Below are 12,977 nucleotides of genomic sequence, written 5' to 3'. Positions count from 1 at the left end.
AAACCAATGTGATAATGAAAGCCAGGTTTTAATGCTTTTAGATTACATTGCCCTCATGGGAGAGGCAATAATACTAACTTATGCTAACATCCGATCAGAGGATTTAATTGAAAATGAAGCCAAAATTGGTTCAGCTTGTTATTTTGTTCAGCTAAGCTCCTTTTCATCAAAATTGAATCTGGCCTTTATTCTTATTCATCCTCTTATTACAGGAGAGCTGGGGGGAGCGGATTCAAGGGGTTGTGAAGGAGATGATTTCCACCAGCGGAGGCAAGCGAGGGAAAGGAAGACAACCCCTACACACGCACACGCTCCCACCACAGGGCTCTGAAATACATCTAACACTTCAGGCGGCTTCTGGGCCACTTTCTGTCTCTATTCCAAGACGCTGTAACTCAGCCAAGAAGCTTGCGGTGCTTCAATTTGTCCCTTCAGAATGCCTTTAGGCATATCAAAAAAGGGGTGGAGAGGAGGTGGCATCCTTGTGTTGCTCCCAGTGACCAAAAACCACCCAAGAGGTTCTTACAATCCAGTACACCATGTCAAGATATTTTAGCTCCAAGCCAGAAACGTCTCCATGAAGTTCATCCGCCAGAGTGGGACAGAGACACAAAGCCCATATTAATCACAGAATGGTTTGGGTTGGAAGGGACCTTAAAGACCACCCAGTTCCAACACCCTGCCCTGGGCAGGGACACCTCCCACCAGACCAGGTTGCTCCAAGCCCCGGCCAACCTGGCCTTGAACCCCTCCAGGGATGGGGCAGCCACAGCTTCTCTGGGCAACCTGGGCCAGGGGCTCACCACCCTCACAGCCAAGAATTTCAGCCTGAGATCTCATCTAAATCTAACGGTATTCTCAAAGCAAAAGGAATTGTTAGACAAGATGTGGAGCGGCCCAGAAGAGGAGGTAAGTTCTAAGCACGTGGTTAGCTCCGGCATGAACAGGTAGGAAGGCAAAGCTGCCCACCAAGCAAAGAACAGGTGGGTCCAGCTCTCTTCTCCCACCCCCTCAGATTAAATATTATGGTTTTTTTGCCTGATTTTATTGAGGTGGCTTTACACGATCATGTTTCGTCACTACTGTTTGACCTCTTTAATTACCTACGTTAAGCTGCTCCACTAGGTCACTGCAAAACGTAAAGAGAACAAACACCCGGATGTATTTAGGCACATCCAATCCTTAAGATAACATTTGACCTCAGGTTTGTCCCCAGCTTATTGGAGTAAGCATTTTTGTACAGCTTCTTCCACAGCTTCCAGCTGAGTCTTACCAGCTGCAAATCTGAGCAGAATCCTTTGACATTGCCCCTCCCCCGTAAAACATCTCAGAATGAATTTTCACCGTTCCCACTGGTCTTGCTCCTAACTCAGCATCTCATTCTCATTAAGAAATACAGACTTCTTTTTGCTCGCTTGATAACCTTCTGCATTATCCCAAGCGTATTTTCGGTTTTTAATCTATTTATCAAAAGCACTTGACCAGAAAAATGAATGCAAACTTTGTGGCTGCTCCTAAGGGCATACTAAAAAAGAAATGAATTGTTATTGGATCGGAGCGGTTATATTAGTTATTCATAAAGCAGTATTGTACCCAAGCAGACCTCACCCTTGCTTAAAGGTCTAAAAATAAACAACATAAAAATGGGGTAATAAAAAGAGTTGGGGAAAAACCTGGAGCTGTGGTCTGTGCGGATAGCAGAAACACAGGCAAAAGCAGGAGACGAGATCTCGAGGAAAAATTTAGTGTCCTGGGGAAGAAGCTGAAAACAAGGGCTCCTAAGATGGACAAGACCAGAGAGAGAGGTGGAAATGCTTGGCCAAGAAGACAGAGCAGGAGAAAGTTTTCAAACCCATCAGGATCTGGAATGTTTCTTGAATAAATGGAGCCGGTATGGCCAGGAGGGACTTCACCTGACCTCTAACAGACCAAGCTGCCAGCACTTCAGAAGACTGTGAAGGATCTTAGAAGCAGAGGAGCAGCAGCAGGTTGGCTGGTGTGGAAGAGTACGTGCTTCAGGAGGACACCAAGGATGACCTGAGAAGTCCCTATCCTCAGGTAAAGATAGGCTAGAGGGGTATAGCAAGTAAGAAATGAAAAACCAACTGCCATTTAAACAGGCTGAAAGGACCTAAAAATAGGAAGAAAGGAGCTAAAATAAGAGATTTATCTGCTATAGACATGAAAATCCAAAGTGTAGGGAAGAAGGTGGAGGGACTGAAGTGTCTGGTCCTAAACTGATTTACTAAATTAAGCTCTTGCTTAAGTGTTTTCAGGACTGGAGCTCAGCGGTGGCAAAACGACCAATGACTCAATTTAACCTCTTCCAAAAAAGAGGGAAACCAAAACCACTCGCCGTGGCCAAGGAATGAAGGGAGAGCCCAAAAACCTGAGCTAAACTTAGATGGACGTTCTGCTGCTCTCTCAGGGTTTGGGTTACAGCGAAAGTGGCGTTTAGTGCTAAACATTCAATCAGTAAACCAAGGAAAAGCACTAGATGGCTCCAACCAGCTGAAGAGCTTAGAGACTAGCGATGCTGTTTCTTAAATTAACAAACGCATCTATTTTGTAGACACGTCGCTCCTCCATTTTTGTCTGAAATGTTATTGCAGGTGCAGAAGTTGCCTTATGATAGGGCCAAGCGTTCGTTCTCTTATTTACGCAGTTACATCTGCACGCAGATGGCACACGTACAGTTTTAAGAGCAAAAAAAGTTGGCTCTTGAGCCTTCAAGTTCCTTATTTTTGTAGCTGAAGCCTAAAAAAGTTTGCTTCGACAATGGAAAAACAGAGGAAACATTTACTGCATGCAAATCACCAACACAAAACACACCTAAAAATGGTAATTTCTTTTGAAGAGGTGAAAATAAAAGCTTCCCATGCCAATGTTGAAAAGCAAGCTCAACCTTATGACCAACACTTCCAGGGAGGAGCAAGGGATACGCATGACATTTTTCACACAACTCATAGCTCCACGCAGCAGCCGTAAGAAAAGCGTGAGTCGAGTTTGGCGCTTGTTTTAGTCTGTTACTGTACAACTCATTTAATTTTAGTTTAGGCGGGAGTGAGCTAGGACTGACTTGCATTTCGGTGAATTGTCAATGTTACAAACAGGACACCCCCATACAGGGGTGGATTTTCTTCCACTCAGAAGAATAGAAAAGGACCGACGTCCACTATTAATAGCTTACATCAACCTCTGTACATATGTTATGATAAAGCTAAACCAAACCAACCTATTATTGCTGCTTTATAGGACTACATTCTGCTTTTTAATCTAATAAATTAACATCTCACAGTGGCGAGTGCTGGGGGCTGCAGGAGGATAAGGAACATCCACCCTATCAGGCAGGGAACAAAGACAATAATGACATTTAAACTCATCACAAGAAAGGTGGTTCAGGGGTATGTGAACAGAGAAAAAGGGATCCTGGGACTTTTTGACATCATCTGGGCTGAAAAACAGTCCTACCACGATCTCGTGGTTTTTCCTAAAGAAATTTTTTCTATAGCAAAATATGAAATCCCAACAAATACTACCGAATACCACAAATACTACTTCAAGCTGTTGTCTGGCTTCTGGCGTAACCGAAACTCGCCTTACTAAAAGTACCCGGGAAAGGAACCCTCGTACCGCCATCTGTATGAAATGATTCCTCCAGTGGGTTTTTAGGGGGTTGTTTATTTTTAGTTCTGGTTCATTAATGATTTTGGGGGATCACTGCCCATTAGCTAGAAACCTCCTGCTAAACATACTGTGCACACAGATTGTTGGAGCAGCTGACGCCGAACACCTGAGGCCAGGGTTACTGTAGACGTCCCTTTTTCCCATCTCTGGGAAAAGGATTTTGGTTTGGGGCGTTTTTTTTTTCCAAAGACTAGAATCTTAACAGTCCTATTTTTTGTTAGACGGCAGTGATTAATAGAGCTTTGCTGTTCCTAGTGCCTGATGTTATTGTGTTAAGCCCTTTTGTTATATAGCAGAGATTAAAAGCCACAAATCTTTCTCTCTTTTTTAAATTTTCATCTTATTTGTTTTAAAAAGTTTTTAATCTTCTCACTGAAATTAATTTTGCAAGTAGAGCACAGTATATTTTCATTAGCGTGCTTCCATTCTCCCCCTCATAATTATTCTTATTTGCCTCAGCTATCACAGCAGCCGCCTCCACATCCAACTTTCCCAAAAATCTACGCTGTGTTCTATTATAACTAGAAATACAGAAAAATTGCTCTCATTAGGTAACCGAAGGCAAAAAAACCCCCAACCTTCTAAACCAACTTTGACACCAAGAAATTGATTTCATAGATAATTTCAATGCGATATAAACAAAGATCTATTTCTTAAGCGGCCGCTTCTTTCAAGTATTACTCCTGCTCTCTGGTCTCGCTGCTAGAAATTATCCGGAGTTTTGCTTAAACGGTGTTTTCTGACTGTATGAGAAAGAATACTAACAGCGCACTCTCTAAATTCAAATAAAATCAATTGGACAGTGAGCCAATTTCAGCTCATTATACTTCAAGCAGACCAGAAAGGATGTTAAAATTCCACCCAAGATAAGAGCCAGTAACTCCAGGGTGCTTCCCCTGTTCTTCAAACGACCCTTTTAACATCAACCTCAAACCTGAGTGGTTTAGCTCAGACTTTATTTTAACCACCACTGGGGTGGGGGGAATTAAGGAAAATGGGTTTTCGTCGTGTCAGCCATGCACAAGACGTGTCAAGTTATATAGAGAATATTCCCTATATATTCCCTATATATATATATACACACACACAAGTTATATAGGGAATATATATAGGGAATATTCAGTATATATATTCCCTATATAACTTGTGTATATATATCACAGAATCACAGCATGGCAGGGGTCGGAAGGGACCTCTGGAGATCATCCAGTCCAACCCCCTGCCAGAGCAGGGTCACCCAGAGCAGGTGGCACAGGAACGCGTCCAGGTGGGTTTGGAATGTCTCCAGAGACGGAGACTCCACCACCTCTCTGGGCAGCCTGTGCCAGGGCTCTGCCACCCTCACAGGAAAGAAGTTCCTCCTCATGTTTAGGTGAAACTTCCTATGCTCAAGTTTGTGCCCGTTACCCCTTGTCCTGCCCCTGGGCACCACTGAGAAGAGCCTGGCCCCATCCTCCTGACACCCACCCTTTCAGTATTTCTAAGCGTTGATGAGATCCCTCCTCAGTCATCTTTTTTCCAGACCAAAGAGACCCAAATCCCTCAGCCTTTCTCCATCAGAGAGGTGTTCCAGTCCCCTCAGCATCTCCGTAGCCCTTTCCTGTCCCCTCTCCAGCAGTTCCCTGTCCTTCTGGAACTGGGGAGCCCAGAACTGGACCCAGTGCTCCAGCTGTGGCCTCCCCAGGGCAGGGCAGAGCAGAGGGGGAGGATGACCTCCCTCCACCTGCTGGCCACACTCTTCTTGATGCCCCCCAGGAGACCATTGGCCTTCTTGGCCACGAGGCCCCATTGCTGGCTCATGGTCATCCTGTTGCCCACCAGGACTCCCAGGTCCCTCTCTGCAGAGCTGCTCTCCAGCAGGTCAGCCCCAACCTGTCCTGGTGCAGGGGGTTATTCCTCCCCACGGGCAGCACTCTACACTTGCCCTTATTGAATTTCATAAGGTCCCTCTCTGCCCAACTCTCCAATACATATCTATATATATATGTATTAGTATGTGTGTGTGTATATATATTCCCTATATGTATGGGAATAATATATATACATATAAAGGGAATTTACAGCTTCGCCAGGCTCCCACTGGCATCTACTGGACTTTTCTTTACCTGAACGACTGTATTTCTCCTCAGCAGTACTTCCATATGCTTTATATTCTGATAACATTTAATTCTAATTTTTTAATATATCTTTAGCTTCAAAAAGTAATAGTTAAAAGACAGTCAGCTTACCCTTTTCTGGTATTAAAAGCACAGACTACTCTAAATACAGAAAACGTCATGAGTTCTCTGAATTTGTCCGTTTGGGCTTATTTACGCGAGAGATTATTTTTTACTAGCAGTTTGTATTTCACGAACTTTTCCGGATTTAAATATTTAATGTCGAACATGAAATATTTATAATCAATAATTATAAAAATAGAATATAAGACCATTTAGAAAACAAAGGTATTTTAAAATATTTAAGCATATTTAATACTAAATAAATGTTAAATATGTTTTAAATATTTAAATAAATTCAGGAGTAATTTCTAATTTCTATTTATTTTCAAATCCCCAAGCACTCGGAGAGCTGAAAAAACATGCCGTGAGCAAGAATGATGTCCTTTTGTAAATATTGCTTGTATAACTTACATCATACAGCTTAATATAAGCTGCTCCGAAATTCAAGATATTCTTCTGCGTATGACAGCGACGTGAAATTCATCCTTATTCCCACCATCTGTCCCTAAAAATCTTGTACATCCAAGTAACAAGGGGTGAAACTACAAAACTTTTCACTGATCTTACTGAGATGTTGGTTTTTTTTTTTTTGTTTTGCAAATGACTGTGAGAAAAATGGATTTATTTTTTTTTTCATGTCGATAAGCTGTCGTACAAGTAAGATTCCGCTATGTTTTTTACTTGCGTGCTCCAAGAAAACGCCAGCATCAGTAATGTCCAGGGGAAATTATAGTCACAGGCGACACGTAGATTAGAAAAAACAGGAAAAAGACCTTCAAAGTTTCGTGTCAGCTGTTTGCTGCCGTTCTCGTCCCGCGCTCGCGACATGCTTTTCTGTCGTTTGGCTCATTTTCTCACGTGATAACGGCCGGTTCAAGGTAAAAAAAAAGAATCTTTTCCAAACAGGAAAGAGAGAAAAGCTGGGTAATTTCCTGTCATTTCCTTTCTGTTTCGCCCTGTTCTTATGGCGAGGGCTCAACCACGACGCGTGTTTTCAACGCAATGGATTTCTGCGGATTTTATACTAAATATCCGGCGCCTGGCGGGAGGGTGTTGGATGATGAGAGTGTCACTCCATTGAATAGAGCAGCAGCCCCCGTGTCAGGTCAGCGTGTGCCGACTGGTTTTTCTCGTGAGGCCAACGGTATTTCAAAAGACCCTCTTGATTTTTTCCATTTGGCTCTTCGTAAAGGCTCGAGCCGTTTTGCGAAGCCATTTATTGAAAGGATTAAAGCTGCCTGGGAATGGATCAATGGTTTCTTACTTACTTACTTCCCTTTCCTTAGGGCAAACTAGGTTGTTTTAAATAAAAATTCAGAAACTTCCCTTTTTTAAAAAAAAAATAATCACGTCTGTCGAAATTAACTGAAACACTGAAATAATCTAAATAATTTAGTAACATGAACAAATATATAAAGTTAAGCTCAAAACAATGTTTTAGATAATGGAAAATAGCTGATCGGTGGAAAATATTTTGTCGTGGGCTTCTCTCTGTGGACACTCAAGAGTCTACATTTCAGGATAATGCTGGGGAAATAAAAATACTGAAAATCCATGGAAAACCATTTCATACCCATCTTTCTTAGGAAAGGTCTCTTTTGGAGGCTCCGACTGTGCACATTAAAGAGTATTTTGGAAATCAATGGAGGTGTGGGGTTTGTCCCTGACTCAAGGACTGCATGGGAATCCATTCTTTGGCAACAGCAAAATTTTGGGACATAGCACGTAAAACTAGAATTTATAAAAGTATTCAGAGCTTTTCCTACAGCCAAGCTCCACATTCCTATTGTCTATAACATTCTTCTTCCCTGCAATATTCACAGTTTCATTCCGGTAATATTTAAACGCTCCAAACTTTGACCCCAGCCACGGTGGATCCAGTATTTAGTCTGAAGAGAGGCCATAATTTGTTCTTGGAAAAGGTTGATATTAAAACATTTGATTAGATGTTTTAATCACGCTATTTGTATTTCTTTCAGTGTTAAGTCTTCGGTGTGAAAATTATCATGCATAACCCACAAAAACGAAAAGCCAACCGGTAACCTCGGCAGATCAACTACAAAGAGAATACGTGGCAAAAGAATGCTTGGTAATTATTCTTCAATATTTCAATTTCAATTATTCTTTCTTTTCGTTAGAAAACATACAATTTTGGACAAATTCAAAAGCCTGGACCAAAACCCCTCATTTTCTTGTATTTAGCGATTAAAAATGGTGAATGCGTAACCTGTAATTGCCCAGGTAGGATGCTGTTGGCTGAGAATAATTATAGGGATCATAAAGAAGCTTGATAATTTATTTATTTTTGTGAATGCCGGTTACAGAATAAGCAGGCAGAAGCTCAAAAAATGCGGTGCGCTGAAGAAAAGCGGTAACTCCACAGCCCAAGCGGGTTAGCCGAGTGAAGAAGTCACCGCATGGGAGGTACCGAGACAACTCGAGACGCAAAGCACCCCTTCATCGCCTTTAAAAAGCTCCCGAAATTCAGCAGCGCCCGCGCAGCACGTCTCGGCCCAGGCGAGCGCCGCGTCAAAGCCTCGTGTCATTTTCCCCCTTGAAGAGTTTAAAGAGGAGTGAATCACAGTTCTGTTTTAGGTGGGGATAGCCCTCTGGAAAGAGCACAAAATTAAATTAGTAATGGGACCGCATTTCATCAGCGCATGCTAAGAGCCTCCAGTTGTTGTACAAGCTTCCCCGTTCACGTTAGGGAAGCAACCGATTATACACAGCGCTATCTGGAGCTGTGAAATTTTAATTCCTGCCCCCAAAAGATTAGAATATCAATTACAAGTGCAAAAAGAGAAGCGTGAAGCTGCTCCCACCCAAATAACACAGTTAAATTGCTTTCTCCTCCTTTAACTTAAATCTCATTGTGGAAAAAGTGCTGCTTTTTTTTTTTTTTTCCCTTCCTTATTTTATATGTATATTATGCATTCTGTTGCCACCTTAGGAGTGTAAATTCGCCATCCCGAGCCACACGCACAGCAATAACGACACAAAGGCTGATGGTAAATACTCCCATATACCTCTGCTATAGTCATTCTCATGGCACTGACAGGGGAGGGCTCAATATCCACCAGCTGAACGGCGTTAAAACTCTGGATGCAGAGATGGCGCAGGGAGGAAAACACACAGCAGCGAAGGTTAGAAAAGCAGGGCAAAAGTTAGAAAGATTCCGCTCGCTCTATTAACAACCTCAAACTTTATGGAAGTAAGTCACTCTCTACAAAGGAGCTGGAAGAAAAAGCAAACTCACAGTTTGTTAAAAAGGAAAGACAAGGGAAAGCGTGTTATAAGTGTCAGAATTTCTGGAAAAATCACCTTAAATATCATAGAATCATCATAGAACATGTTGGGTTGGAAGGGACCTCTAAAGGCCATCTAGTCCCACCCCCCTGCAGTGAGCAGGGACATCTGCAACTAGACCAGGTTGCTCAGAGCCTCATCAAGCCTGGCCTTGAATGTCTCCAGGGATGGGGCCTCCACCACCTCTCTGGGCAACCTGGGCCAGTGTCTCACCACCCTCATTGGAAAGAACTTCTTCCTAATGTCTAAATATCTATTAACAGGGTTCTTGAATTTAATCACCTGAATCGGAGATCAAGACATACCTGTCCAAGTCAGTTTATGAATGCATTCAAGTAATAAAAAGCTGCACAAGGTTAACTTTTTTAAACATCTAGACTTAAATTGTTATTTCTTAAAATAACATTAGTAGCGTCAGTGGGACATCAACAACCCGATTTCATTAAAGTGTTGTTTGGAAATGTATTTACATACTATCATAGAACCACAGAACTGTCCAGGCTGGAAGGGACCTTTCAGATCATTGAGTCCAACCATCAACCCAACACTGACAAAGCCACCACTACCCCATGTCCCTCAGCACCACGTCTGCCCGGCTTTTAAATCCCTCCGGGGACGGCGACTCCACCACTGCCCTGGGCAGCCTCTTCCAATACTATGATTTACTCAATTTTAATGTCATTAACGATTGCTTCAGAAGCAACATGGGCACCAAGCAAACAATTTCTGAGATTATTTCGGAATGCAATGTGTTCTTTCTAAATCAATAACTTCTTCTATGTATGTCTAAATATTCATTGAGTAGTTTAGAGGTACATGGACACTTAATTTGGCACAGCATCACGCGTGTTGTCGCCCGCTATTAGGGAATGTTATGAGAAATCTCACCAGCACTATAAGAAGCTAAAAAAAAGTAGCAAGAATTGCCCTGAAAGCAGAGAAACGCGGGACTGCTAGTCACAATCTGGCAATAAAAAAAAAGATTGTGCTCTTCTGTGGATGACGTTGAGCTCGTTTCACGCTTTTGTTTCCATCACCCACCTACCGCTGGCAGAGCTGGTGGAATCAGGCCACTTTCCCTTTCTTTTTCCAAAAATATAGCACGAGGTTAAACTAGCCCAGGATACCAGGGAGAGCTCTTCTCTTACCATTTATAACAACATTCTTAAAAATAGAGGGAGAACAAAGAAATGAAGGAATTCAGCGGGGTTCTTACAGTGTCACTGTCACTCGGTTGGAACTGGAAAGGCTGCGGTTTGTGAAAGACGGAGTTCTCCTGTAGAAACAGCTGGAGATTGTAATCCCGCACCACCTGAGGAAAATAACAAACGGCCTGTTATTTTGTAAACCTAAAAACATGCGACAGTAAAATTAGTCCACTATTTCAGAGACAGAACCTCGAATGCAACGGAACGAAATTCAGGACCTGATGCCAGGCAGTAAAACCCACAGTTTTTCAGAAGCAACTGGCAGGAAACGCCAAAGAGCCCAAAAATATCTGGCTTTAACCGAGGAAAAATCCCACAAGGGCAAAATGGGGGCGGGGGGGGGGAGCCAATTATCCATATACAGTATGCGGTGTCACTACCATAAATATTTTTCTCTCCCCTTGTGGATAATTTCTTGCGCACAGCTCTTTCTTAAGCTGAAATGTCATCTTTTTACACAAATTATTAGTTGCAGGAGCTGGAAAGACTATTTGGGATAACGCGTAGAAAATCAGTTGCACAATTAACCTCTTCCTATTAAATTGCTTTCAGAGACAACTCTCACAGCTTCCACTTTGCTAAAGCAAAACTACTTCAGCTCCTAAATTTGTTTAATGATACATTTCACATAGTAGGACACATCTCCCTAAACAAATCCCTTATGTCACAATTTACACGTATTGACAAAGAAAAACTCAGTGACCGCGATACGAAGAAACAGTATCACTGCTCGAAGAACTCTGCGGCGCATTCGCTGCTTCTTCCATTGATGAAAACGCGTAAATAGCAGCATGAAATGATAAAAATCTACTGCCAAAAGGAGGGTTTCAATGTACAGAAATGTACAATAAAGACGGTATTTATCCAGAAAGAGCAGCAATGCTGTATGGGAGCGAGAACTCTGATTACACTGAACCTACAATGGTAAATACAATGTGTTCTCTCACGTATCAAAATGTTGATGCTTGTGTTACCCAAGTACCGAACTGTAAAAAATTAATCTTCAGTTTTAGAAAGTAAATAGTCCTCCAGGGCCAATAACGCACTCATTTAAAACAGTAAAGCACATAATTACTGTGCCAATTCGAGCAGTTGAACGTAAACACATTCAAACGTGTAGAAAACAGAGCGAGAAGGCATACGGGGAAGCTGTATTTATTCCCAGAAATAGAAATTTGGAAAATATGGAAGGAGGACTCGCCTGAAGCTTCAGACGATGCCCCGCACCGACCGTGGCATCGAAATTCCTTTGTTAAACACTTAAACTTAGATGTCCTGAGAAATTTTCCCTTGAAACAACAATATTTAGTTATAAATGAAAACAACTGTTACAACGTGAGACTTGGGAGAGTTTGCAAGTCCAGCAAATTAATATCCCACTTTTTGCACAATGTATTTGACAATTGTTAAAATGAAAATCAAAAGACTCCAAAGCAACACAGTATTTTCAGGATTAAGCAGCAACTTTTCCGACTGGATTTCCTGCAATTCAGAAATCAAGTCAATGTTCCCAGGCAGTTTCTTTATGAAGTCAATGTCAATAGACATGTTAAAATAGACCTGAAATCAAGCGTTAAATACATAGCATATGCAGAATGAAGGCATAGTCAGAAATGGGCACAAATGAACTTATTTGCCCTAGGACGGTGAAGGTCCTTACCAGAAACATCACAGAAATGTTATTCAAAAGAGCAAATGGAATTTCAGAAAATGTTCCAAAAAAAATCATATTTTCTCCAAAAGAGAAGTGCAAGTACAAGTCTTGAATAAGACTGTTCAATTGAAAAGGAAGTTAAATTGCATTTTTCATATGTTCAGCGTCAGAGGGTAATATTTCATAGAATCACAGAATGGTTTGGGTTGGAAGGGACCTGAAAGATCATCCAGTGCCACCCCCCTGCCCCGGGCAGGGACACCTCCCACCAGACCAGGTTGCTCCAAGCCCCGTCCAACCTGGCCTTGAACCCCTCCAGGGATGGGGCAGCCACAGCTTCTCTGGGCAACCTGGGCCAGGGGCTCACCGCCCTCACAGCCAACAATTTCGGCCTGAGATCTCAGCTCAATCTCCCCTCTTTCAGTTTAAACCCCTTCCCGCTCGTCCCATGGCTCCCCTCCCTGATCCAGAGTCCCTCCCCAGCTTTCCTGGAGCCCCTTGAGGGACTGGAAGGGGCTCCAAGGTCTCCGCGGAGCCTTCTCTTCTCCAGGCTGAACCCCCCCAACTCTCTCAGCCCGTCCTCCCAGCAGAGGGGCTCCAGCCCATGGATCATGTAGTGATAGGGCAAGGGGTGATGGCTTCAAACTGAAAGTCCCTCAAGGGGCTCCAGGAAAGCTGGGGAGGGACTCTGGATCAGGGAGGGGAGCCATGGGACGAGGGGGAAGGGGTTTCCACTGCAAGAGGGGAGATTGAGCTGAGATCTGAGGCAGAAATTCTTGGCTGTGAGGGTGGTGAGCCCCTGGCCCAGGTTGCCCAGAGAAGCTGTGGCTGCCCCATCCCTGGAGGGGTTCAAGGCCAGGCTGGACGGGGCTTGGAGCAACCTGGGCTGGTCGGAGATGTCCC

General features: G+C 43.0%; 1 protein-coding gene across 2 annotated transcripts in view; it reads right to left on the bottom strand.

The window, feature by feature from the left end:
• Positions 1 to 12,977, bottom strand: part of FCHSD2 (FCH and double SH3 domains 2) — a 178,952-nt gene that overhangs the window by 34,383 nt on the left and 131,592 nt on the right. The window contains exons 10-11 of one of the 2 annotated variants that reach the window (XM_074572284.1): positions 10,429 to 10,524; positions 8,933 to 9,004 (exon numbers count right to left, since the gene is read on the bottom strand). In XM_074572284.1, the coding sequence (XP_074428385.1) occupies positions 8,933 to 9,004; positions 10,429 to 10,524 (168 nt within the window). The remainder of the gene's footprint in view (positions 1 to 8,932; positions 9,005 to 10,428; positions 10,525 to 12,977) is intronic. The other variant, XM_074572285.1, reaches the window with a different exon arrangement.

This window comes from Larus michahellis, chromosome 1 (genome assembly GCF_964199755.1).
Source record: "Larus michahellis chromosome 1, bLarMic1.1, whole genome shotgun sequence".
NCBI lineage: Eukaryota > Metazoa > Chordata > Aves > Charadriiformes > Laridae > Larus > Larus michahellis.
Note: the sequence above shows the minus strand (reverse complement) of the source record. Positions and strands in the feature narration are given on the sequence as shown.